This window comes from Camarhynchus parvulus, chromosome 1, assembly GCF_901933205.1.
Source record: "Camarhynchus parvulus chromosome 1, STF_HiC, whole genome shotgun sequence".
NCBI lineage: Eukaryota > Metazoa > Chordata > Aves > Passeriformes > Thraupidae > Camarhynchus > Camarhynchus parvulus.
The window spans coordinates 64079760-64104686 of NC_044571.1; the positions used below are offsets into that span (position 1 = coordinate 64079760).

General features: G+C 41.1%; 1 protein-coding gene across 1 annotated transcript in view; it reads left to right on the forward strand.

Annotated features, from left to right (window-relative positions):
* Window positions 1-22642, forward strand: part of FOXO1 (forkhead box O1) — a 61140-nt gene extending 38498 nt beyond the window's left edge. Inside the window, exons 2-3 of the mRNA XM_030945714.1 lie at window positions 17269-18619; window positions 19016-22642. Coding sequence (XP_030801574.1) covers window positions 17269-18606 — 1338 coding nt within the window. The 3' untranslated portion in view covers window positions 18607-18619; window positions 19016-22642. The remainder of the gene's footprint in view (window positions 1-17268; window positions 18620-19015) is intronic.
* Window positions 22643-24927: the final 2285 nt, after the last annotated feature.

Consider the following 24927-nt stretch of genomic DNA (forward strand, 5'->3'; position numbering starts at 1 on the left):
CTAACTCTGCCTAGGAGCAGGCAAGTGGTGCTCCATGCTCAGTCACTGGCAAGGAATTCATTCTCCTAGTGCTTTACTTCCTCTTGTTTTGCTCTCTGGATACCTTGCTCCTGGCGAGCTTTCAAGTGCTTGTAGCTCCTTTGTGCAGGAGAGGTGGGCAGGTCTGACCGCACGTAGCTGTGCTGGTGTGCTTAACTTTCACTTGTCTTCTCCTTGCAAAAGAAATAAATAATTGACGAGTGAACGGGAAAAGCGTGGGAGGAAAAATGTCAGGAAATTCAAAGGTGAAGCTATTTCCTCCCTCAGTAATATTTTTCTTCTACGTGTTGTTTCTTCTCTTCAAACAATGGGGTGAGTTAAGAATGGATTCAAACTATCAGCCTTGCCATTGTTTATTTAAAGCCTTTCATGTGTGTGACGGACCTCAGGAAAAGCCCACACTTCCACTGCGAGCCCTCTGGGCAGCCTCTCTGTAGTGCGGGGCCAGTACAACAGGGCTCCAGAGTTCTTTGGGTCCCCAAGTGCCACGGAGTTAAAAGCAATGGTGAAACATGTAAGGTGTGTGATTTAAAGGTGTTGACTGTGAAATCTGATAGCTCTGACAAAGCCTAATTTTTTTTTTAAAGCAATTATATAGCCTACACACAGAACAAGGATTTCAGATGTTAACTACTTAAGCATAAGGTGTTTGTGAACTTCTTGTGTGTTTTCATGTGTGTGATTGTGTGTGCACTTCCATTTGGGGGAAGGGGTGTTTTGCTGAAACAGGTGAAAGTCAGTTCTGTAGTATAAAACAGGAAGCAGATGGGTACTAATTAAAGCCCTGTTGATAAAAAGCGTGACTGAGCTTTTGAAGCAGCTGCTTTCCTTACTTTATATATAGCCAGTGTGTGCTTCATATGAGAGCCAGGCTCCCCACACTTCATTGTTTTCACCAAGCGGCAGGAAGTGCGTGTGCATGTGCGTGCGTGCTGCCATGGCTGAGGGACGGCGCTTGCTGTTTGCTTCCTTCTCTGCCCCAGAGAAAACGGGGCTTTCCCAACCTCAGACAAAGGTGCCACGCACCTTTGTCTCCCTCCTCTTCTTCTTCCAGCTTTCCAGCCTCCAGCAGGCACCAGGCTGGTGGGAATGCCTGTTCCTAGTGGTGCTGTAGATAAGGGAGGGCAGCTTACTTTGTCTCACAGGTTTTTGTGTTTCGACTCATCGTGGTGAGCTGCAGTTGGGAGGGAAACCAAAACACCAGTGAGGGTGTCAGCCTCCTCTGTGTGTGTGACTTCCCATTGTCATTATGGTCTTTAATCTTCACAGGTCCTCTATATTGCTTTTACTGCCTTTTCTCTTACCTTAGGGTTTGTAGAATGGATAATAAACTAATCTTCAGGAGAAAGAAAAAATAAGAAAAAGGAAACAAGAAGATTTAAACATAATGTAGACAAAGGCAAAATTGCACCAAAGCAGAGAAAATCTTCATATGGAAGAGCTGTCATAGAATGGTTGGCAGGGACCTTAATGATCCTGTAGTTCCAGCCACTCCTGCCATCAGCCAGGATGCTTCTCACTAGATCAGGTTGCCCAGGACACCATTCAGTCTGACCTTGAACACTTCAGGGATGGGCATCCACAATTTTCCTGAGCTACCTGTTCTAGAGCCTTACCACCCTCTGGGTAAAGAATGTCTTCCTAACATTTAATCTAAATCTCTTCTCTTAGTTTAAAACTGTTCCCCCTTGTTTTACCATTATCTGCTTGTGTAAAATGTCACTCTCCACCTTTTTTTAGAAGATCCCTTTAAGTACTGAAAGGCTGCAATGAGGCCTCCCTGCAGCCTTTTCTAACTAGCAGTGTTAATTTTGGTATTTTAATGCCACCAGTAGAAAAATGTATGTTGAACATAGAGAAATGTTAAGTTTCTGTTGACTTGAGTTGGGTAAGTTTTGTCTGTATATTGGGTCATTGAAATCTGTTTACTGGTAGCTTTTTGGTGTGGGGAAATCTGTTCTTTCACTGAGGAAAGTGCTAGTGTTCAGTCTTTGTGTTGGGGATCTCATCATTCCAGTAGAAATAAAATTTGGTCTGGGCAGGAGGAGAAAGAGGAAGAAAATTTTGGTCAGTGATGAGACTGAGTCCAGTAGCTTGCAGATTCAGGGGATGGCCTCTGAGGTGTGGGGCGGTATCTTCTGTACGGGGAAACTGTCCTTGCATTGGCTGAGTTCCTTAGTGGGTAGTGCTTGGGAATGGGGATTGTGTTGGGCTGAAGCTCTCATGGGCTACTCTCTGGTCATCTGCTGGAAGCTGCAGCTTTCCTATTTTCAAGCAACTGCTGAGGTTGCAAGTTCCTCATTTCATCTGGAGCAGAAACAGCTTAACTTGACCAGCAGACCCCCTACCAGAGGCAGGTGCTCCTATCACCCTGTAAGCTTATGAGTGCCTCAGAGGAGCTGGATGGCCCAGATTGCTCAGGGAAGCGTTTCCAGGTCTGGCAGCCAATACTCATTCCCACCAAGAGTGACTGGTATCTGCTGTGGCTTGTCAGGCAGCTGTGGTGAAACTGCTGTACAACACAAGCCATGGTCTTTAAAATCCTGGTCTTCTCTGTTGACAGTGTTAATGGGGACTATTTTCATCATGTCTTTTCACTCTTTTGGGAAGACAACCACAAACTGGTAGAGCTTCTTGACCTGTGACCTGTTCTTGTTTTGTCCCTCAGTGTGAGGAGCTGATAGGTTTTTTAATAGAAGTAATTCCAAAAGCCTTTTGCCCCTCATAGTAGGAGTGAGAAGAGGCAGCCAAAGCATCTGTCTCTTTCCCTGTACCTTGCTAACATTGCTGATGGATGAACTGTGCTCTTCTCTGCTACTGCATCTCTCACTGACTGCTGTCATATGAAAGGAAAACCGGCTGGTCCCATAGTGCAGGGAAGAATGGCAGTGTCACCTTCTCCATTGGACAGTGTGTCTCTCAGAGGATTTTTGTACTCTGGAGTTATCTGGGTTGTCTGCATTTCTGGTTATGGACTCAGTGAGTTGTACTGCATCATTACAACCAGAACCATTTGCTGGAGTTTACCAGGAGCCAGAACTTGGACTGGGAGAGCTTTCCTTCAGGCATAGACTGCAGGGTTATGAATCCTCCTCTTAAATGTTCTGGTTTTTACAACCCCTCAGTGTTTGTCAAGAAGCTGTTGCTGTTTGAGTGTACTTTGACATCGTACTTGAGTTAATCTTCTTTGGCCTTATCCTTTAAGTCAGCCTTTTGACGAAGTCTGGGGGCCAGGTTTAATCTTAGATGGTTCTTGCTCTTTTTTCTAGAATCAGCAACTTAAAATTGTCTGTTTTCTTCCTGTGGTGCATGTGTGTTTAAGCCAGGATTACAGGAAAGCCCAGTGCAAACAAACAGAGGACATTTGACTGCCACTACCTCCCCTGGCAGCCTTCTGAGGGATTTTAGAAGTATTTTGGAGCCCCTAAGAGTATGTGGGCTACAAGCTGAGAACAGCTACAATAGAAAGGATGTGAGTTTGTCAATAGACTTTGATTAAAAAAAATTAGAAATCCCCATGGTTAGGGCTATTTGAGTTGTGGGCAGCCTCTGTGGCAGTGTAGAGGAATCAAGCAAGCTGATGCAAAAGTTGTGGTGTGCCTTTAGCTGTGCCAGGAAGCAAGTGCCTTGTCACTCGCTGCTGCTCTCTGGCAAGTTCTTTCTTGAGGTAAAAAGGTCTTTAACTCTGCTTGTAACAGGTTTCTGTGGTGTTTGTTAGCCAGCTACACTGCACAGAAATCACTGCAGCCAGGGGATTTGTACAAATCACAGGCTTCTCTTCAGTTCTCTTTAGAGGTGAATATATATCTTAATATTTTGATTGATAATGTTTTTTCTTGAATGTTTTCATGTTTAAAAACTTGCACAATAATAGAAACAGGTGAGAATTAGGAAAAAACCCAATCTTTCAAGTTTAAAATAATATTTTGGTTTTTTTAAAAGAGCTGTGGAACACAGAGATTTGTACTTTTTCTTGTCAAAATTAGCTACTACTCTCCTTGGGAAATGAGTCAAATATGTTAAATATATACATGTGTGGGGGGGGGATAGCTGCTGTTGTTACGAAAACTTTGAGCAAGATAATGCTGCACTTCCTTATCAGATGCCCCAGAAATGCTTGGCATTGAAGGAAGTAGACAGCAGTGGATGAGTGAATGTGGGGTCCTTGAATAATTGACAGAGGAGGAAGAAGGAGGATTAAGCCCATGGCTACTTTGCCAGTTTCCATTATTTGAGGAATGTGTTTTAAAGTGGTAGGTCCTAAACTTCTCTGATGCCTTGAGAATTTTATTAAAAAGAGTTTCCAAGAGCTGATAAACTTTCTTAAAATTGCAATTTGTATGCAGATATCTTCAAGGTACTAGGTCCAGATCCTTCACTCATTGCTCCAAAACTGGGTTTCAAAGTATTTTTTACAAAGCCAGTCTTGGAAGAAATGTTCTTCTTTTCTTCATCTCCCTCTCCTTCTTAGGTAAACAAAAAATTCTTCAGACTTAGCTAACAGAGGAGAGATGGAAATCTTCTCCATGATAACTTCTTGAAATACAATGTTCAACTTATACCTATTAAAAAAATCCTTGAGAAACTTCTGATATGTAGCTCTGTTATTTCTACTTCGTCACATAGGCTGTTTTGTGTGAACTGTGTGATGTTTGGAACGTTGCCTCTCTTTTTTCTAATCCATAGGGCATTTTCTAGGGGTCATGATGGGTTTAGTGATCACATCCACTGCAGGCCGTGATCCTGCTGAGCAGCAGTGATGGCACGTAGTTCAAAGTCTCTTTCCCAACTCTCTGCCGTGGTGTCAGGGTGAATGTAGGCAAACAGTGCCTTGCTGGTGCTCTGCCTCGTCCAGCTGTGTCACCTGGGTGCATGTGAGCTGACTTCAGAAGAGCTTTGTTGGCTTTCCTATGATTTCAAAACCAGCCTTCAGCAAATATGTTTACTTTATATTCTGCCCCTCTTTTCTTTCTTTTTTTTTTTTTTTTTGTCTTTACGTCCTATTTCTTGCCCCTTTTTGTGTTTTGTTCTGAGCATGCTTGTGAGCATGTGTTTTATGGGTTGCAAAACTGTAAAATTGTGAATTACCTTGCTGTTGTAAGCCAGCAATGGACAGGAAGAAAGTGGAAAATACTGAATAAGCAGCATATTGCTGCGTAGGCATTTAATGTTGTTACAGTGTGATATAAGTTAAAATATTGCTTATTTCCTCTTTGCTGTTCAAAACAACCTGGAGCATGTTATGACCGGGATCTAAACAATAACTGAAAAAGTAAAAACAAATGTTTTAACAGAGAAAGGCATGGCCTGCCAAATACTCTGCGTAATTTATGATTGCATGAATAATCAACAAACAGAATACTTGATAACACCTAACTTTCTGGGGGAAGACCTTAATTTCTTTTTAAAACCAAACAAAAATGTGCAAAAATTCCCTGCAATATCTTCAAAACTGAAAAAATCCAAAAATTAAGCACGAGCAGCAAGGGCTTCAGTGTTTCCTGCAGTGGCCAGCAGTTTAACAGATCTGTGGACATAAACCCAAATACATATCAATGATAAATCATTATAAAATTTCACAAACCAAGTTGGCTGGCTAATATTGGAAAACAGGCTTCAGTAAACATGCTTTCTTTTTTCCTTGTTTCATCCTTGTTTTTAAAGAGAGCTTTTTGTGACCCACAGAATAAATAACTTCCTGTGTCTTGATAGCTATTACAAATGACAGCTCCTACTGCTGACATTCCTGCTATTTTTAATCAGATGTAAGTTAATGTCCTGTAAATTTTATTTATTTATTTAATTATTTATTTGAAACAAGTGCCCCATTCTGATGAGCTCAGTTAAAGAGTTTGCACATCTTTGGAGCTGCACAGGGGACGCTGCATTGCTTCTCTCTCTGTCTGCAAAAGGCAGAACTAAACTGAAGTACTTGAAAGAAGCAAAAGCTGTCAGGAGACAAATACTGAGCAAGTCTCTCTGGAGTAACTTAAAACTTCTTTCTTGAGCCCCTTTGAATTGATTTACAGCCTTTTAGCTCCCAGGGTCAGCTGTGCTTTTGCCTTAATATGCTTTAATGCTTATCTGGGGAAAGCTGGAGGGAAGCTCCACTGCTTTCTTCATCTTTGGGCAAAAGGATGGGAGGCCCCTGGCAGGCTTTGTGATTGGGAATGTGACTGTTGCAGTCCTTAAATATGAATATTGAGGCTGGCAGGCTTGGGATGCCCAGTTACATGTGAGCTTCTCTTTGAGGGGGATTGTGGTGATGATGGTGAAGCTTGCACCACATGAAGACTGTGACCTCTAGGAGGAGGAAGCCTAATCTGGAAGTTGATAAGAGCTTTTTGGGTTTGAGGGATTACTGTGGAGGAGAGGAGGCTTTTCAAAACAATGTTTTCTTTTCTGAACTGATAAGAGTGATACAGTGTCCTCCCTGGGGCACCTCCTGTTCCACCTGGTAAAAGGCACCTTGCGCCCAGAGCTTCCCTGTGTCAGGCTCTGCCCAGGGAAATGGGAGCCTGAATGAGGTCTGATCTCTGAGCAGCCATGGTAAGGCCAGTTTCCTTGTGTATATCAAATGGAAAGATATAGTAATGAGGGATAATTTATTAGACCTAGTTGGTAGGAGAAATCTAGCACCCAAAATGTCTAACAAATCTCATTTTTGCAAGTGGCCCAGTCTGGAAGCTGTCTTTTTTTGTGTCCACCTCTTATCTGGGGTCCTGTACCTCTAGCAGTAGGTGTGTACGTAAAAGATCTCAAGCCACAATAGTGCTGCTAATCTTCCTTTTCATTGTACTCACTGTAAAATTTTACTGCTTAAAAAAAAAAGAAAGGACGTTTGGGTATAGTGATATGTGCTGGTGCTTCAGAGCTCTTGGGCTTTACTCTGTTAATTCCATTTTTGTCATTAAAAACATGGCTTTTTCTTGTCCTTTTTACTTTTCTTGTTTGTGAAGGAGGAAAGCAAATAAATACAGAGCTGATGATTTAAGTCACTGTTGCCAGATGACATTCTATGGGAATGTGGACTTGCCAGTATGTAGATTGTAAATAGTTCTTTGATTTAATAAGGGTCTCTTAAGTACAGAGCACAGCCTACAGTAGTGAGGGACTAGGAATGCTTCCAAAATGGGTGTGAGGGAAGAAATTGGCCTTTAGATTCCCTCCTCTGAGTGCCCATCTTGTTCTGAGAAATACTGCTCTGCCTCCCATAGCCCACTGAAAATTCTGAGCCTGTCTGGGGGTAGCTGTTCAGAGTTGGTGCTACATGTTTTGCAAGATTGGATGACTCTGGCTTTATAATACTGAGCAGATGTCATAAAACCCAGTGAGGAGTGCCAGCAATTCTTGAACTGCAGCCCGAAGAACATCACAGAAAGCGGCATCTGAGAGGAAGACACTGGCATGAGCAGTGCAGCCACCCAGCAGGAGTCCTCTGAGTCCCAAGGAAATCAGCTAAAATACCTTTGAAGTATTAACCTCATCTTTTGCAAGAGGGTGGCTGCAAGTGGCCAGAGAGTGGAGAGGGGCAGTGCACGCTGGATTATAGCCAAAGGCTGTCCTGAAATTTGGATGAGGGTGTTTTGCTGGCTTTGGAGTAGTAAATTGTGTTATATAAAATCTGCTAGGCTGTGGGAGCAAACTTCAGTTGAAAAGAACTTTCCTGTAGAGAGTGTGCTGGTGGTCTGACCTGCTTCTGTGGTGGGGGAAAATAAGTACCAAGGCAAACTGTGTTCTAAGAAGCTGGGGAGAAACATAATACCTAGTTTATGTGGTGCCTCTTTGGGGTGTAGGAAGAGGAGTCGTTGAAGATATATAATCGCTTCTTGTGAATTTGGGGTATAAAAACACAAAGAGAAATGAACAAATATTGACTGTATAAAGCAATATCCTTTACATATTTGCAGATATGCTGGAGTATAAAGAGAATTTGAATATGATCCTATTTAAGCTATTTTAACAAAAACATAAGAAATCAATTCTTTTCTGCTACTGCTTTGTTATCAGGAAAATTGTATTATGTTTTCTTTTCATGTATAAGACAGATAAAGGGTAAGTTGGCTAGAGGAAACATAAATAGTAAAACAGTGACTTTGTACTGGACTGCATTCAAATGCAAAAGAAAATAAGGAAAAGATAAATGTCACTTTCTTCTTTCCTCAGTTTCTCCTGTTTACTACATCAACATCAGATATTTACAGCACTAGGTGAAATTCATGGTGTGGTTGCTGTTTTTAAGCTGACACTGTCCCCTTACAAATTTGGCATCTTAACCATTAGATGCACTAAATAGTTTCTAAAGATGACCTAAGCCAAACAAAAAATTCCACTTAACTTTGTTTTAGTTTTCTTTTAGTAGTTTGGGGGACTGTATAAAATTTTGCTAGTATATCCTTGCACTTGTTATAGTCAAAATAAAGATCAAATACATGGTGAGATGTAGCCTAAGATATCATTCAGCCTGTAAATAAAACATTTTGCCCTTCTTTTCACAAGCCTTGCAGCTTCCTCAAGCCAGGGATTTCCTGTGGGGCACAGCTAACCCTGCTGCAGAGGAAGCTTGCTGCTTTCATTGACTCTTTGTTTCTGAAAAACTGATATTCAGTGACATCCAGGACCACAGAATGCAAGTCCTGTAGTCCTTTGCTTGCTAAATGAAAAGACTGCCTCTGCTAGGCTAATGCAAGTGTAATAAGGAGATATATTTACTTTGTTGTATTCTACGCAAAGGCTCAGTCAACAGAGCTTTTTATACTGTTGGATCTCTACATCCCTTTAATATGTTGCTTCTCAAGGTAAGAAATACAGACAGTCCTCAAACTTCTCCAGGGCATGGCCAGCCCATGGGCAGTGGATGGGGCAAGTGTCATGAACTTAGCCTGTGTCTCCAGTAGATCCTGCTTTGCTTTACCTGCCTCAGTTTTAACTGTTTGCATGTAGATCCACCAGGTCTTGACAATCATCCCAACCTTTTAAGCTCTCAGTGGTTTTGTGGAAGCAAATAGCCTTAATTAATGAAAATGAAGATCTGTGGCTCCCTAGCAAAGTATCCAGATGAAGTCAAACATACAGGTTTAGGTTTGCTTGTGCCTTTAACTAGACAAGTGGCAGAGATCTGCTTTAATAATGCAGGGATTTCAGTCTGTAAAACTTAAGTGGCTTCTCAGGCAGGGATCTTCACAGTTGTTTCACTTAACAGTTAAAGCTTTTTGAGTAATCCTATCTGGGGTTTTTGATTGTGCCTTTTTTCTTGGAAGTTCTCTGTGTGCTCTCAAAGGCCAATGTAAAAAATCAACCCTATTTTCTACTACAACATGTTTTCACCTCTGTAGTTTGCATTTAAGACCTTGGCCTACTTCTGACCTTATTGCTTCTAATTGGTAAGAGCATATTTCCAGTGTTGCTTTTAAGATGATCTGCTAGTCTAATTAGCATTGATATATTTAGCATGTATACACTTTTGTGCCTCTTCATTAGAGCTAACAAATGTCAATAAAAGGCAGTTTAGTTTGAGAAAGAAAAAGAGCTGGGGGGAAAGATTTCTATAAAGAGTGCTGTAGTCTTTGTGATGAATTGGGTGTAACAGTGGAGAGTGGCAGAGGTGAAGCAGGCTGTCTGTTAAACAGGAAATGAGTGATTAAGGTTTTTTGTCCTGCTGATCATAATTATTCCCACTGGCTGAAAAAAAAATAAACACCGCTTAGTCTCTCTTTACTATAGCTGCAGAATAAAATTTTAAGCTATTAGTCATTCTGACATTGTATGGATGAACTGCTACTTTATTACTTAATTTTTTTTTTTCAGTTTAGTGAACTTTGCCTATAACTGTGATTCATGTTTTCCTTTCAATAACCTGCTTTTGCTCTGCATTTGAGGACAGCTTTTCCTCAGACCATTATGGCTCTGTGCTGCCTGTGTCCCTGCAGAGTTGCATTCCTGGTCCCTGCATTAGAGCCCACGGTGAATAATTGTGAAAGGGCTATCTCCCCACCACGAATCACAGCAGCCTTCCTCAGGGCTTGATGGACTACAGGTGATTCCAGTGCTTTTAACCCCTTTGATGGGCACACCTTAGCAGTGGTGCACGGTGCTCACCTGGACTGCGCTGCCATTCATTTGGTCTGGTGTTGGCATAATGCAGGTGTTCCCTCACCTTTCCTGAACAAAAGATGCAGGCTTTTGTACGTGCAATGGCAATATTTTGTGGGACTGGTTTGAAAGACTGATTATTTCCCTGATCTCTGATGTTTTATTAATTGAGTTCTTTACCAGCTTTTGTGTGATAGCGCCTGGTCTCTCAGGTTATTCACAAGTCCTCCTGCTTTGCTGTTTTTGTGTTACAGACGTAATTGCACAGGCTGCTTGTGAAGGCCAGAGGTCTGAGGGTGCTTAAGGAGAGCAGAGAAGAAGCCCTGGTTTGAAAGGCATTCTGACTTTGAAACATTCCTCTTCAGTGAGGTCTTCTTGTTGGCCTCCTATCTCACTGGTGAACTTGCTTCATCATGGGCTGTATATATCCATATATATGTTTCATATTTGTGGGAAACAGAAATGTTTATTTACAAATATGGAACCCTTATATTTGTCAAACACTTGTTTTCCATCTGTTGGAATAGAAAGCTTGCAGCATCAGTTTTGTAAAGGCAGTATTAGAATTTGTCTGGATCACCAAAAATAGTTATCCCTGTTATCTTTGAATTTTTTAATTTGACATTTATTTTTCTACACTTAACAACTTCTAATGTTGTGATAAATTAAGTTGATAAATGAAGCCATCATTTATCCTGATGGCTATTTGCCATTTTTTTAATAATGACGCTGTGGTGCCTTCTTATTGTTGCCTTTCTTTCACCTTTGAAAATTGATAGATTTTAGACAAACCTGTCGGCTGTCTTGGTTCCCCAGATGATTCTACCAGAGGGATGAATGTGCATTCAACAAACTTAATTTAAAAGTCTCATTTTTTCATGTGCATTTTTTGTCCCTTTTTCTAGCCAGTGTCATGTAATTTCCTTGGCTTTGAAATCCTAGAAAATGTCTATATATTTGGTCTTTATGTGTTGATGATATATCATGCTTGTATTGTGCTCACAGAAATAAATGTAGTTACAACACACAGTATTGACACTGATGTAGGTGATGATTAACCTGGCTGTGGCCCTGTCTCTCTCTTGAAGGCACAGAAAACAAAACAGTGCTCAAAAGTATTGGTTGGAGTCATCATATGTGGAACAGTATCCAGGTGTGTGCTTGCCCTGTGTGCACCCTGGGCATACTGTGAACCTTGCTTGTGGTTTTTACTTTCCTTCTTCCTAAATGCCTGTGTAGGGAGACTAGGCAGTGTTATCATCTCATTAGAAATGTCCAAACTGCCATTATGGTTAGGTGCTTTCAAGGAGTCTACCTAGGATGAAGAAGAGGATATAGAGTGTATTGGGAAATACTCAAATACGTGTCAACAGAGTTGCCTGCTCTGACATGTAGGCATGGACAGCCGAGTCTTAAACATAGATGTCTGAAGCTGGGTATGCATTTTCTGTTCCTGCATGTTACCAGGATCCAGAGAAGAACACTACAGTGGTTGAGAAATCCCCCCCCAGTACCAGGTGGCAGCAGGATGCAACCTGGAGGATAGCCAAGCACCTTCAGTGTTCAAAGTTTTTTTAGTCTTTGACAGCTATGAGAAGGAATCACAGGCTAGTATAAATCCGTGAACTTGAATGCAGAATGTGCAGGACTTAGATTAATGCCACTGACATGTGGTCACAGGAAGCCCCTTTGTGTTCAGGAGATACGGATAACAACCGTATAGCAGTAACACACATTCCCGATCCTGTTCTTGTAGATTGATACATGGAAAAAGGGATGCATTGCTGAAATCTTACCACATGGAGCAGTTTATGGAAGTGTCTCCATGTTTGGAGGTGGTGTTTCATAGGTAGTGGTCTGGGAAAGACTCTCACTATGCCACCACATGTAATGGAAAGCACAGAGAAACAGTGCAAGGTCCCCCTAGGAAGAGATAAGTATTTCCTCACTTTTTCCAGCTGATATTTCTTAACTGTTTAACAGTGCAGGAGGAAAAATGAAGTCAAACAAAAGCACCTCCCCAAGAACAAAGGACCCAAAAAAGCATGACCTGTTTGGGAGGAAATCCTGCCCTTCCACCTTCATGCAGCTGCAGGTGGCAAGTTTCCAGCATCTTCTAAATATGACTCTTTGACCTGAGGCTAAGTGACATGCTTTCTGTCCATACTCTTATTGGACACCAGAGAAGGTTTCTGAGCTGTAATAAAAAAATTACCACACCTGGGTGGCAAAATTAGCTGTTTCATTAGCGTTTGAGGCCTCTGACACTGCAGTGTGGTTGTGTTGGTGAGCATTGTAGTGTCAGAAAATGTGTGCTGTCTACAGACCAAGTGCTTATGACTGTCTAGCACTAGCTCTGAGGCAAATCCAAGCTCCATGTGCAGCATCGGCATCTGAACTTTTTGTATCTCATAGTTACTAGGTAAGACAAACAGGATTGCCTTACACCAGACTGTTGTACCAAAGGAAATTCTGGTAGGTCTGGAGTTAGCAATGTTTTCTTTCCTCCTTGGGCTCTTCATCCAAGTGCCATAAACCTGGCAGTGCGGTTGGAAACCACAGCAAAATGGGTGCAGGCAGTGTAGCTACTGCAGGCAAACCTGCCTGTTTTGCCAGGCATGATCTAACTTAGCCTTGGATAGGTGCCGCATGGTGCCACTTGCCACGGTTAGCCCCTGCTGCTGCTGTCTGGCTGTCAATGCTGGAGGAGCTGTGAGCAAGTGTGCTGGAGAACTTCTGGCCTCTGCACACTTTCCTAGGAGTGTTAATGACTTCTTCTTAGAGTGGTGCTTGCCACTGAGGCTCCAGGAGGAGGGTGATGTGAACATCTGGACCTGCTGTAGAGTTCCTATACAAAGACCTATAGAGACAGATTGTATGTCTTCTGTAAAAGCATATGGAAATCCTGGGGTGGGATCTCCACTTCTCTGCTGCAAAACTTTTGCTTTGGTGTTGTCACCACAAGGAGATTGTGCTGGCTCAGAAACCTGCTGTAAGTGTCATTAATAGGATGTGCTACCACAGGTGATGGTACAACAAGCTGGCAACTTGTGCAGGTCATCCCCTTGGAAGAAGTGTAGAAAGCAGTGGACTCCTGGGATGTTGTTTGAATGAAAGCTTAGTGGGCAGTCATTAGACTGTTAATTTTAATGGAAATCCTAGACCTATGTGTGATAGAAGCAGTGCTGCTCCTGTGGCCTCCCAGTTTGTTACGACTGCATCTTCTTCCAGAGGCCAGCTCCTTCCTACTTTTGTTACTTGTTGCTACGTCTCCCTGAGATACCATGGCATGCCTTATTGCAATGCTGTCAGCATATGCACCTTGATAGCAAATACACTTGTTTTTGTAAAGTGTATTGACTATCACATCCATCCCTCACTCTCCCTTTTGATGGCTCTCATTGCACTCTAGTGGAATGAGAGCTGCCTGTGCCCATGGATGAAAGTATGAGGGTGGGAGAGACCATGAGCACTTGTAGGTGCTTTTACAAATTTGGGGTCTTACAGCACCCCGGATAATCACAAATCCACAGCTAGGTCCTGGTTGGAGAGGTTTGCAGTTGGGTTAAAGAGGAGCTCTGCTTCCCTCTGCTTTTGGTGCTCCAAGGTCTGAGGTGGAAGAAAGATGGCCAAGTGTCACTATATGGTCTCACTTCAGTAAGCACAATGTTGTCAAGTTTAACAGAGCAACTGAGTTTTCAGGTGTTTAGTGAAACACCAACCCGATTTGCTAAAAAAAAAAAAATTAAATACCTCAACTTCAGATGGGATAGGGATGTAATTTTTCTCAGCAATTAGTCAAGTTTAACTGAAGTTGCGTGTTTTGCTATTTATATCTTGGGTTTAAATGCAGTATTGGATATTGGTAGCGCTGTTGGAAATGTCAGAAGTACAGAATTATATAAATATGTAGATTCAAGGGAATAATTATCTTGACTTCATGAGTTTTATTAGCTGGGATGTGCTCTTCACATTGCACATAGCTGATACTGTTTTTGCATATTTTGAGTCTTAAATCAGAAAGTAGCAATAAGCAAATCCACAGTTCCTGGTCTGAATGCTGAAGTAAGTTTACTTTATCTCAGAGGCAAAAACTCAATCCCAGGAAGCTCTCCACAGGTGGCAGCAGCCCTGCTGCCATCCTGACCCAGATTTTGATAAAATTCCAGTGCAGTTACGCTCAGTGTGATCTGGCGTGAACTGCTGCTGTGCGAAGACCCACTTCAAAATGCAGACTCTTGCTTTTGGAGTCATTCAGGCCAGATTTTGGGAGACTTTGCTTCTCAAAGTCCAGGTGGAACGAACCCATGGCTGAAGGCATCTCTGCAGCGTGCTGGGGCTGGTGGTGCCGCCACACGCCCCAGCCGCTAACAGCTGCGCCATTCCTCCAGCTGCCAAGATCCACTGCTGAAACTATACTTTTTTATCAGGTCATGTTTGCATCTGGCAAGGATTTGTAGACACAACATCATTAACAGCAGTGCATATTTTCACAAGATTTACCTCTTCAACACTTTTTCCAAGTTAGTAAATCATAGCTTCTTTAATGTCCTGCTGGCTGCGTGAAAAACAGGAATTTATGTAACAAGCTCTGGGCCGCAAACCTTTTCCTGTTAGGAAAATCTTTTTTTCATTGCTGGCAGAGTTAGGAGACAGCTCTGTTACTCAAAGAGCGACCTCAAATGTCCTCGGTACAATAATACCAGATTATAACATTTTTGATGACTAAGGAATAGCAGCGATTTCTTAAATATTTAACACTTGTGTAGCAGAGAAGAGCGAGCTGAGCCTCATCACGGTGTTTTCCCTGCCCGATGTTTTGTGTGTTTGGTATGACTATTTTGATAGTAAACAGTGATCCTGAGCCAACTGGGTATGTTTACAAAATACAGTAAAAAAAATGAACTGGCGCAGGAGGTTTTTTAATCAACAGAGTAACTTTCTTGCGACATTTGTAGAGCTGGACCTGTGTCAGGCACAGATTCGTCTGTGGCCCTTGAGTGAAAACAAGGGGCTGCGCCAGGCCGGCCTCACAAGGCTTCCCGGGCAGCCCCTGGGGTGCGGGCAAGTCCAAAGATGGACTTCCAGGCTTTCCCTCCCTATGTGTTAGCTGCACCTGGTGCAAATAACACTCCAAGGCCTTCCCTAGCACCCTATTGCTAGATCAGAGATAGTATTTTGGTTGTAAGATTACCTGAAGTGAAGAAATATGGTCTTACTTTACAGTTTCTAGAAGGGCTTCTTTTTGAATTTGAGTAAGGAAACACTCAAATCAGAGTTGTCATAGAATGTTTTGGGTTGAAGGAGACCTTAAAGACCATCTAGTTCCAATCCCTCCTGCCATGGGCAGGGTTGCCTTCCACTAGACCAGGTGGCTGTAAGCCCCATCCAGCCTGGCCTCAAATACTGCCAGGGATGGGGAATTTTTGATGGTGTCTGTTTAACTGGGATAACTTGTAAAGATGGTTCTTCAGAGGAGAGGTTGGAAAGGCTTCTGAGTTTGGGCACATGGTTTCACTCAGTGCTGTGCTGGTTGAACAGTCAGTGCCTTGAGGCCATGCTCTGCCATCTTCTGATGTTAAGGAGCGTCTTGTGCCCCTGTTTGGGGTGAAGCTGTGCTTCTGGGGGCATGGTCTCAAGTCAGTAGCACCTGTAAGGTGTTGGAGGACTGTAACACCTCCTTGCTGCCGTCATCCACTGAAAGCCTCCTCTGTGATCCCAGAGTAACCACTTCTGTTGAGCTCAGCAGAAGGCCAGTCCTGCTTGGTCTGTTCTGCTTTCCATGGTCCAGAACATATCATGGCTTTTGCAGGGAATTTGAACCTGTTGTCTGGTTTAAGCCATGAGATGACTGTTCGTGCCTGGAATACCTACTTCGGATCTTTAGACAAATTACTGAAAATTACTCTGAATGGAAGGCAGATAGTGAATTACTGATTTCTCTGCCATTGAGGTCTGTTCTGGTTTTAAACATTTATTTCATGTATTGCTTTGTGGTTCCCTTCTCCTTGTTCTGCATGAATTGCAGTCCTAGCATAGACCATGGTACTGTCTCACCCTTCTATTAACATCTATGGCTGCCTGTTTCAGCGCTCTTTGAACTTGTGGCCTTTTGTTAGCAATTGTGTCAAGATGCAGGAAAACTTTTCTGTTGATACAATGTTTTTTACATGTGCTCAGCAGAAAATTATATGCGCAAAATAGGTTTTTTTACAGCTTGGTAGTGCAAAGATTAGTCTCTTGTTAACAGGTCAGCCTGTGGTCTTCCATTTTGGATTTTTTTAAATTTTATTTGTCTGTATTTAAGAACAAAACATGAAACATTACTCATGGCTGAGGAGGTCAAAAAAAGCTCCAGTACCTCTGGCCATTCTTGGCACAAGATATCTGGTGCCCTCAGGTATTTGAAGAGTCAATTTTCCATATTAAAATGTTGATTTTGAAAGAGAATGATGATTTTAAGACTAAGGGTTTCATTACAAGTTTGTCTATGTTCTTTATATGCCTTTATCTTCTATGATTTCTTAGGCAATTTATGATGTTTACTTATAAAAATTAGAACTTAATCCTCAACTCTTTTTCTATGTGTATTTTCCTATATAACACAAGTGATATAAACCTCACTAATGCTCAGTGGCAATAGTGACAGTTTGTGTGTTGCACGTCTGTTGGGTTTTGGGATGTGCAGGATGAAAATCCACTACAAGGACCATAGAACAGAATCTAACATTCCTGAACTTTACATAAAATAATAATTAAAAAAATATCCATAAATACAGTCAGGTTCACCCATTAGATGACTCACTTCAGTAATCTTGATCTTCTGGCTTATTTTTTCTCCTTTATGTGGAATTTTTATTTCAGAACGGTTCCTGCAGTTTTATTGAACTTTTTATAATGTCAGATGCAATGGAGGCAGATGACAGACAAGTTGACGTGGTGGCTCTTTGCAAGCTTGTTTCAGCCAGTTCAGAGCGATGAGCAGATAAAAGAGGTTTCCAGGCTGGCATGTTTTCTTATTTAATGATTACCCCTGTGTTTTCAAACAAAATGAGAGTATGCTTACAAAAGCAGGTGTTAGTATGCCATAAAAGATGCATGTCTTCTCCATTTCTTACATGCTATTCTGTTTTTCAGAATTCAATCCGTCACAACCTGTCTCTGCACAGCAAGTTCATCAGAGTGCAGAATGAAGGAACAGGGAAGAGTTCCTGGTGGATGCTCAATCCTGAAGGAGGGAAGAGTGGCAAATCTCCTAGGAGGCGAGCAGCATCCATGGATAACAACAGCAAGTTTGCCAAAAGCAGAGGCAGAGCTGCCAAGAAAAAAGCATCTCTTCAGTCTGGTCAAGAGGGAAATGGTGACAGCCCTGGATCACAGTTCTCAAAGTGGCCTGCAAGTCCCAGCTCTCACAGTAATGATGACTTTGATAACTGGAGTACATTTCGACCTAGAACGAGCTCTAATGCTAGCACAATTAGTGGAAGACTTTCTCCTATTTTGCCAGAGCAAGATGACCTTGGAGATGGGGATGTGCACTCCATGGTATACCCATCATCAACCACCAAAATGACTTCTACTCTCCCAAGCCTTTCAGAGATGAGTAATTCTGAGAACATGGAAAATCTTTTGGATAATCTCAATCTCTTATCACCTAATACATCAATGACTGTGTCAACCCAGTCTTCATCTGCCACCCTGATGCAGCAAACACCAGGTTACTCATTCGCATCCTCGACCACAAGTATAGGTTCACCAAATCCTGACTACAGGAAATTCACTTACGCTCAAGCTAGCATGAGCTCCTTGTCCCAGATTCCTATGCAGACTCTTCAAGACAGTAAGTCAAGCTACGGATCGATGAGCCAATACAACTGTCCTGCGGGACTTCTGAAGGAGTTACTGACCTCCGACTCTCCGCCGCACAACGATATCCTGGCATCGGTGGACACTGGTGTTTCCCAGGCTGGCGGCAGGGCACTGGGCCAAAGTGTGCTGATGGTCGCCAACTCGGTGGTGCCCAACTATGGCAGCCAGCCACCCCACAACAAAATGATGAACCCCAACGCCCGCCCTCACCAGGGACATAACCAGCCAGCAGTCAATGGCCGTGCCTTGTCACACACAGTGAACACCATGTCGCACACGTCGGGGCTAAGCCGCCTGTCGACAGTGAAGACTTCGCTACAAGTGCCTATGAGTCACCCGATGCAGATGAATGCCATGAATCCGTATGCCCCTGTTAACAGCTGCAATGGCTACGGGAGGGTGGGAATTGTTTCCCTCCACCAGGAGAAGCTTCCCAGTGACTTAGATGACATGTTAATTGAACGGTTGGACTGTGACATGGAGTCGATTATCCGTAATGACCTTATGGATGGAGAAACGTTAGATTTTAACTTTGACAGTGTATTGCCTAACCAAAGTTTTCAGCACAGCGTAAAGACAACCACACACAGTTGGGTGTCAGGCTAGGATGTAGTAGGAGGTAAGCTGTGCTTTTCATAATAAATCTGCAAAACAGCTAAACGGAAAAGAAAGAAATATCAAGATGCTTAAAATCTGGGAGTACTTCTGTGTTGGCATGTGAACTCCCTCAGTAACAGTCAGTCACTTTCCAGTCCTTTGTTAGTTTGAGAGTCAGGTTTGCACTGGTGCATTAGGACTGTCAAGTACCAACTTCTCTTACTTCATGTGGAGCACTAATGTTTTGTCATCGATGTTCTAAACAAAAAAAACTTGCTGGTTACTAGCCAGTAATGAATAATTTTTTTCCCCCATTTAAATATCTTAAAGCTAGCTTGAGCATATTTTAATAGATTTATTTATTCATCTGTTGTGAATGTTAATTTGTTCTTTTTTGTTGTTTTTTCTTTCTTCCTAGGCTATGGTTAAATTCTCCAGACTTGTCTGACAGCAGGAACTGAGAAAAGCAGTACAAAGATGTCCTTCACCTTTCTTTTAATTTTCTTGACAAAGCTGTGCGCATGCACTAACTTTTTTTTGGTTTTTTGGGTTTTTTTTTCCTTTTGCCTTCCTTTCGTCAGAGTTGGCAGCAGAGAGAGTATTTTCCTGTACAGGATGTTTGCCCAAGGTTTGCAGGTTATGTGCTGCTGTAGATAAGAACTGTGCCATTGGAAATTTCGTTACTCTGAAGTGCCAAATTCACTACACCATATAATCACAGCAAAGACTCTTACTTACATCATGTTGTGCTTTCAGTTTTGTACAGTATGATCTGTAGAAGAAGAATTGTTTTTTAAGACTATCTGTTTCGGTCTAAGAAAAGTTTATAAACTTTTGTAAGAATACTGTGATGATCTCATGCCCTAAGTAAGTTTAACCTTCGCTGATGTTACCTGTGTTTTGATGAAATTGAGATAACTGTGGACTTGCCTTGCAGCAGTATGAACTGCTTTATTTTACTCAAAATTGCCACACATTTCATATGGGAATAGAATAGCCTGTTAAATATGATCCTACTAAACTCACTGACTATTCAAAGCAACCAGTAGTGGTTAAATACTATTTGATAATTTACCTGTATTTGTGTAAATTTATGCAAGAATATATCTGGATTTCATTGTCAGATTAATCACTTTATTGTTGGGCTTAAGATAATTTTTGGAATACTTTCCAAGTTATTTTTCTTATAATTAAAATCTACTTTTGTTACATAGGCAACTTTAAAAAAAGTAAATCTGAGATCTGGCAGCATTCATAACCTCTTCATTTTGTACAGTATTTTAACTGGATTAAGTACATGTTTTTATAAATTTCCCTAGCACTTGGGAGTGCTGATAACAGAAAAGCTTAATAAGGATCTTGAATACAAAACATTTCTGTCCCTTTTTTTGTTGTGTGATGTATAAATATAGACAACTTTATGTTTAGAAATATTTAATCAGTTTTATATATGCATTTTTAGAAATGTCATCTGCTTCTATTACCATTTTAACTACCACGAAGTGTTAAGTATTCATTGTTAAGATGCTTGTACAATGCTTCACATTTATATTTATTTCATGGAGGTCTCATAATGTTTGTGCATTCAAGAGCAGGACCTTTTGGGGAAAATTTGTAATTGTAGTAAAATTAAGGACAAAATTGTCATTTGTCTTAATTAGCACTATTGTAGGGTTCATCAGTGTTTCTGTTGTAAAGCGGTAGATTTGAAGAGGCAAAAATGCTACTTTTGAGTGGGAGGCTAAAACTTTGACCTTATTGCAGGACAAAAAATTACTTTTTTTCAAAAAGAAAGATGAAGTAAGTGGCAAAGTTATACAAATGCATGAGGTTTAGGATAGGGGAGAGCATTAATAACAGAGATCTTGTTTCTGTGGAAAAACCTGGTCTTGCTGGAGTAAGCACACTGACAGCTACCTGAGCTTTTTCAGGACTAGGTCTTAGACGAATCGATTTCTGATTTTTTGTAATTGCATGATGCAGTTTTCATGGAAGTGTGAATGAGAGGCCTCCCCTGTCTTTTCACTGGTTGCTACACAACATTTGTGTTACAGAAATTCTTGGAGCTTTTTTATAATGCACTGACAGAATTAACAGTTTGGGGTTTTTTTGCTAGGGCGGGCTGTTATGAATAAGGGGAGAAACAAATATTTTTACACTGATTTTTCTTTTGTGTAAACAGCTCACAACCAGAAAGTGTCCTAATTGAAACGTATTTTCCCTGTAGTGATGGTGTATGGTGGAGAAGGAAACAGGACATGCCAAGTAAATGAAGTTTAGTAACAAGCCATATATTTAATGATCCTGTTATGACTTTCCTAAAGCTCTGCAATGTATTTATTGATGTGCTAGCATTTAGCTCCCTGTTGGGCTTAAATCACTACTAATTACAGCTGGTCCTACTTTTTTAGATATTCTGTACGGTTGTCAGGCAGTTCCAGAGGCTGATGTGATACAGGATCTTCCCTGGCGTGAAATTGGTCTTTGAACTTGTTTTGAGCAAAATCAAATGTTCTTAGTGCCAAAGCCTGAACGAAGCCACCTGCTTTTGCAGGCAAATATCTCCAGTAGCATCTTCACCATCAAATGCCTAGTCTCTGAAACATGGTAGTAAATCCTGAGAGTGGAGCAAGTGGAGGGCTCATACAGGGGTTTCTGAAGATCATTCTGTCTGCTGCATGTGCAAAAATGTTTGCTCCCAATTAGGCACTGATACCCATAGGCCAAAGTTGTCACAAAATCCACCTCTGCATGTAAAGAAAGAAGTAATCAATGCTGTGCTCCATGGGGATGCAGCTGAACGTGCTACATTTAACAATATACCTCCTGTTTATTATTTACCGCTACTGTATAACTTCCTGTAAACAGCTATTTTATTCCTTTCCTTTTATATGAATAACATAAATGTAGCCTTACCTTACAACAGTCTGTAGAAAGCTCTTCTAATTATTGTGAGGAAACAGTTGTAGGTAGTCAGAGGTTTGGGCTGCATGGTCTATTTGGCTTTTTTTTTTTTTTTTTTTTTTTTTAATTTTGAGGGGGTTTTTTTGTTCATTTGTTTGGGTTTTTTTAGTTCTGTTTTTGGGTGGGTTTTTTGTGGTGCCATTCTAATGTTTTGCAATTGTAATTCTGGAATACTGTGAAGTTGGTGAAGGAGCATGTTGTCTGCCTTGAAAACAAACATTATGTGACCTCTAGTTATAAATCCTTTTCCAGTAAAAGTACCAAATTTCTGGAGTAACTTAGTTTGTCAGAATTGTTGTAAATGATTGGTTTGTGAATTGTGCAGATGATCTTACCTATGCAGCCTTGTTTTTGACTTTTCTCTGGTTTGTACTGTTATTAAAAGTTTATTGTATTATAGAGCTGTTGAGATATTTTAAATATAAAGATGTATTGTTTCCATAATATAGCTATATGATATATGTTTAGGTAGTAGATGCATTGATTGGAAAGCTCTGCTTTGATAAACTGACAGTTTGCCTACACTTATAAGCAAAAATCATATTGCTTATTATTGGCTTAGGTCAACAGAGCATCCCTGAGAAGTTAAAATTGGACCAATTATAAAACAGTATAAAATTTGCACTTGTTAAACCACTGGATGTATGTTAGTACTTTTTTAATTTTTTACTGATTTGAAATTCATATTTTCATTATGAAATTGCTAGGATTCTTAATTTATGACTGATTTTAAATAAGGTATTCTCATTATTATTATTATTATTTTGGTAATCGTAATATAAGATGCAGCATGGTTTATGCAAGCAAAAAGCAAATTATTCAACATGAAAACTGGCCTCTTTTTTGAAGGTGTTCCACAAACCAGCAATATCTGAGAGATTGGCATGTACATACTGCTAGTTCTATTTGCGAGTGGCGTGACAGCTCTTCAACGCTTCACTGCTCTGACTTAGTCACATTGCAAAATTAAAATTCATGCGTGGATATTTTCAGAAAAAGTGCCTGATGTACTTCTACAGACACATGAGAACAATCCCTGACAGTTTGTTGTATAAAGCCATAAATGTATATAAATTATGTTTAAAAGATTTTGTGTCCTTTCTTGTATACAGAGAATGAGATTTGTACCAGGATTCTACTTGTGATTAGTAATCCTTCTACTGAGATGTTGTCGTAATCACTTTCCTCACCGTGTAATCTTTTTAATGATGATGATCCCATTTGGACAATCCCGATGGCATTAGCAGTTTTATACAGAAAAATACCTCATGGTACCAAGTCTTGCCTGGTGAGATGATAACATATTAATGAGCAAACACTAACTGCAGAATAGTTAACAAATTTTCCATTACTTGGTATAAAGGAATTTTTCTCTCTTCGCATTGCTTCTGGATTTGGAGCTGTAGCAGGTACAGGAACCTAATAGGGCTGAGTTACCAGTGTTTAATCACAACCTAGTGTGCTAAAAGTAACTTGTTTACAAGTCTTTGAGACTAAACGCAAGAAGAATCCATGCCTGGCTCCCAGGGCTCAGGAGACAGCTTTGTGTAGAGGTGTGTTGTTACTGGAAGGTGCACGGAGCAGTGCCAGTGCTTCAACAAGCGTAGTTCAGAGAAAATGGCAAAAAGTCCTGAAATTGTTTCAGAGTGGGTATTTGTAAGTATAAGCTCTTAATAAAATTGCTATGACATGAGATGGTAATTAGTGTATCAGAATGTTATGTAATACATTATTAAAGAGTAATAAAAAAGAGGATGTTAACATCCATCAAACCACAGGAAAGAATTAGTCTTTTAGTCCAAATTGCATGTTAGAACCTAATGCTATTAAATGTGGAAGAGAGTGGGCCCAAATCCTCTTGGTCCTCTTTCCCCCGGTTTTTGCCTCTGCCCCTCCAGAAGTCTGTACCTTTTCTCAGAGTAAGTTTTTTCCTTGCTGAACATTTGCCAGCCTTCCTGGTGCTGCTCCTTTTGCAGCCATGCTTTAGGCTGTGGTGATGGGAGCGCCGCTGATGCGAGTGAGTAGGGAGAGCAGGAATGCCTAATTTTTTTTTTCAAATTTTTTTTTTTTAATTTAGATTGTGTTTTAAAACAGAACTGGAAGAAAGGATGAGAGGCTGCCAAAACAGACAGCCAATAACACCCACGCCACAGTTGTCTTGTGAGGCCCAGATCCCTGCTTGCCTGCAGGTGGGGAGGGAAGGGGCGGCAGAGAGCAGGCTCTAAGTGAAGTGCTGACAAAAAAAAATTGCTGGCAGTTTGATCTTAAAATGAGCAGAGGTAGACGTAAAGAACATGAAAGAACTAATTGCATGTAAAAATAGAAATATTTAAAGATAACTAAAGAATAATTTCTGCTTGTACCTTGCAGTTCCATCTTTATTTTAGCTTCAACCTTTTTCTTTCAGTGTACATTTTGGAAGTGTTTTTGCATGTTAGGGGAAGCTGAGGATATCTTCCCTGACATTTTCAAAAGCCTGATTTCTGGAATGAGAGGGTTGTAAGATCCAAAGATACTCTATATGGGTGTTCATGACGCTGTTTTTGGAAAGGATGCACATCTAATTGGTACATGACTAGTCACTGTTGTCAGGAGAGATAGTCAAAGCTTGTCTCTTGGGAAGGGACTGGCTAGCAATTTATGCCAATCTGGCAACAAGGGATTTGAATCTGCTGATCTAGCAGGAAAACCTCAAAGCATCTTTGTGCTCTGAGTCAGTTCTACATCATTGTAATAAACATGTTTTTGTGTAGAAACGTCAATTACTATGTCACCTCAGTTGATAATCCAGTTAAAACTACAAATGACAGAAGGTCTTGCAGCCATTTATTGTGCAGCTGGTGTGCAAAGATGGGATTTGTAAAGATCCTTGGGAGGAATAACTTGCAGTGATCAGTGCCTGTGGTCATGCCCACTGCTGGAATTGCATGCAAATCCCTGTTCATTACCTGATTATGTTTTGCTTGGGGTGATGTTCTGGCATGTGCCAAAATGATAGCTAAAATGAGGAGGCAGGGACAGCGCCCCATCTTACTTTATGTTCTTCTACTTGCTGTTGAACCCTGGGGCATGCAGAAATTTTGCATATATTTTTTACAAGTAAACTTCTTGTGGGGATGTTTATCACTGAGCTGATGGAAAAAGGGATGAGAGCTTCGTGCAGTACAACTGGAAGAGCATTGCAGGAAGCTTCTGATGGGTATAATAGGGCTGTGGAGGGAAGAATCAGACAAAGAGCTCATTCATAACTTGGAACCTCAACATTTTACATCCTTCCTGTCTGGTCATCTTCGGTTGCTCATGCCATCCTTAAACTAAGGGGCTTTTCCAAGAAAGATTATTTGAGTGTTGGTCTCTTCTCCTAAG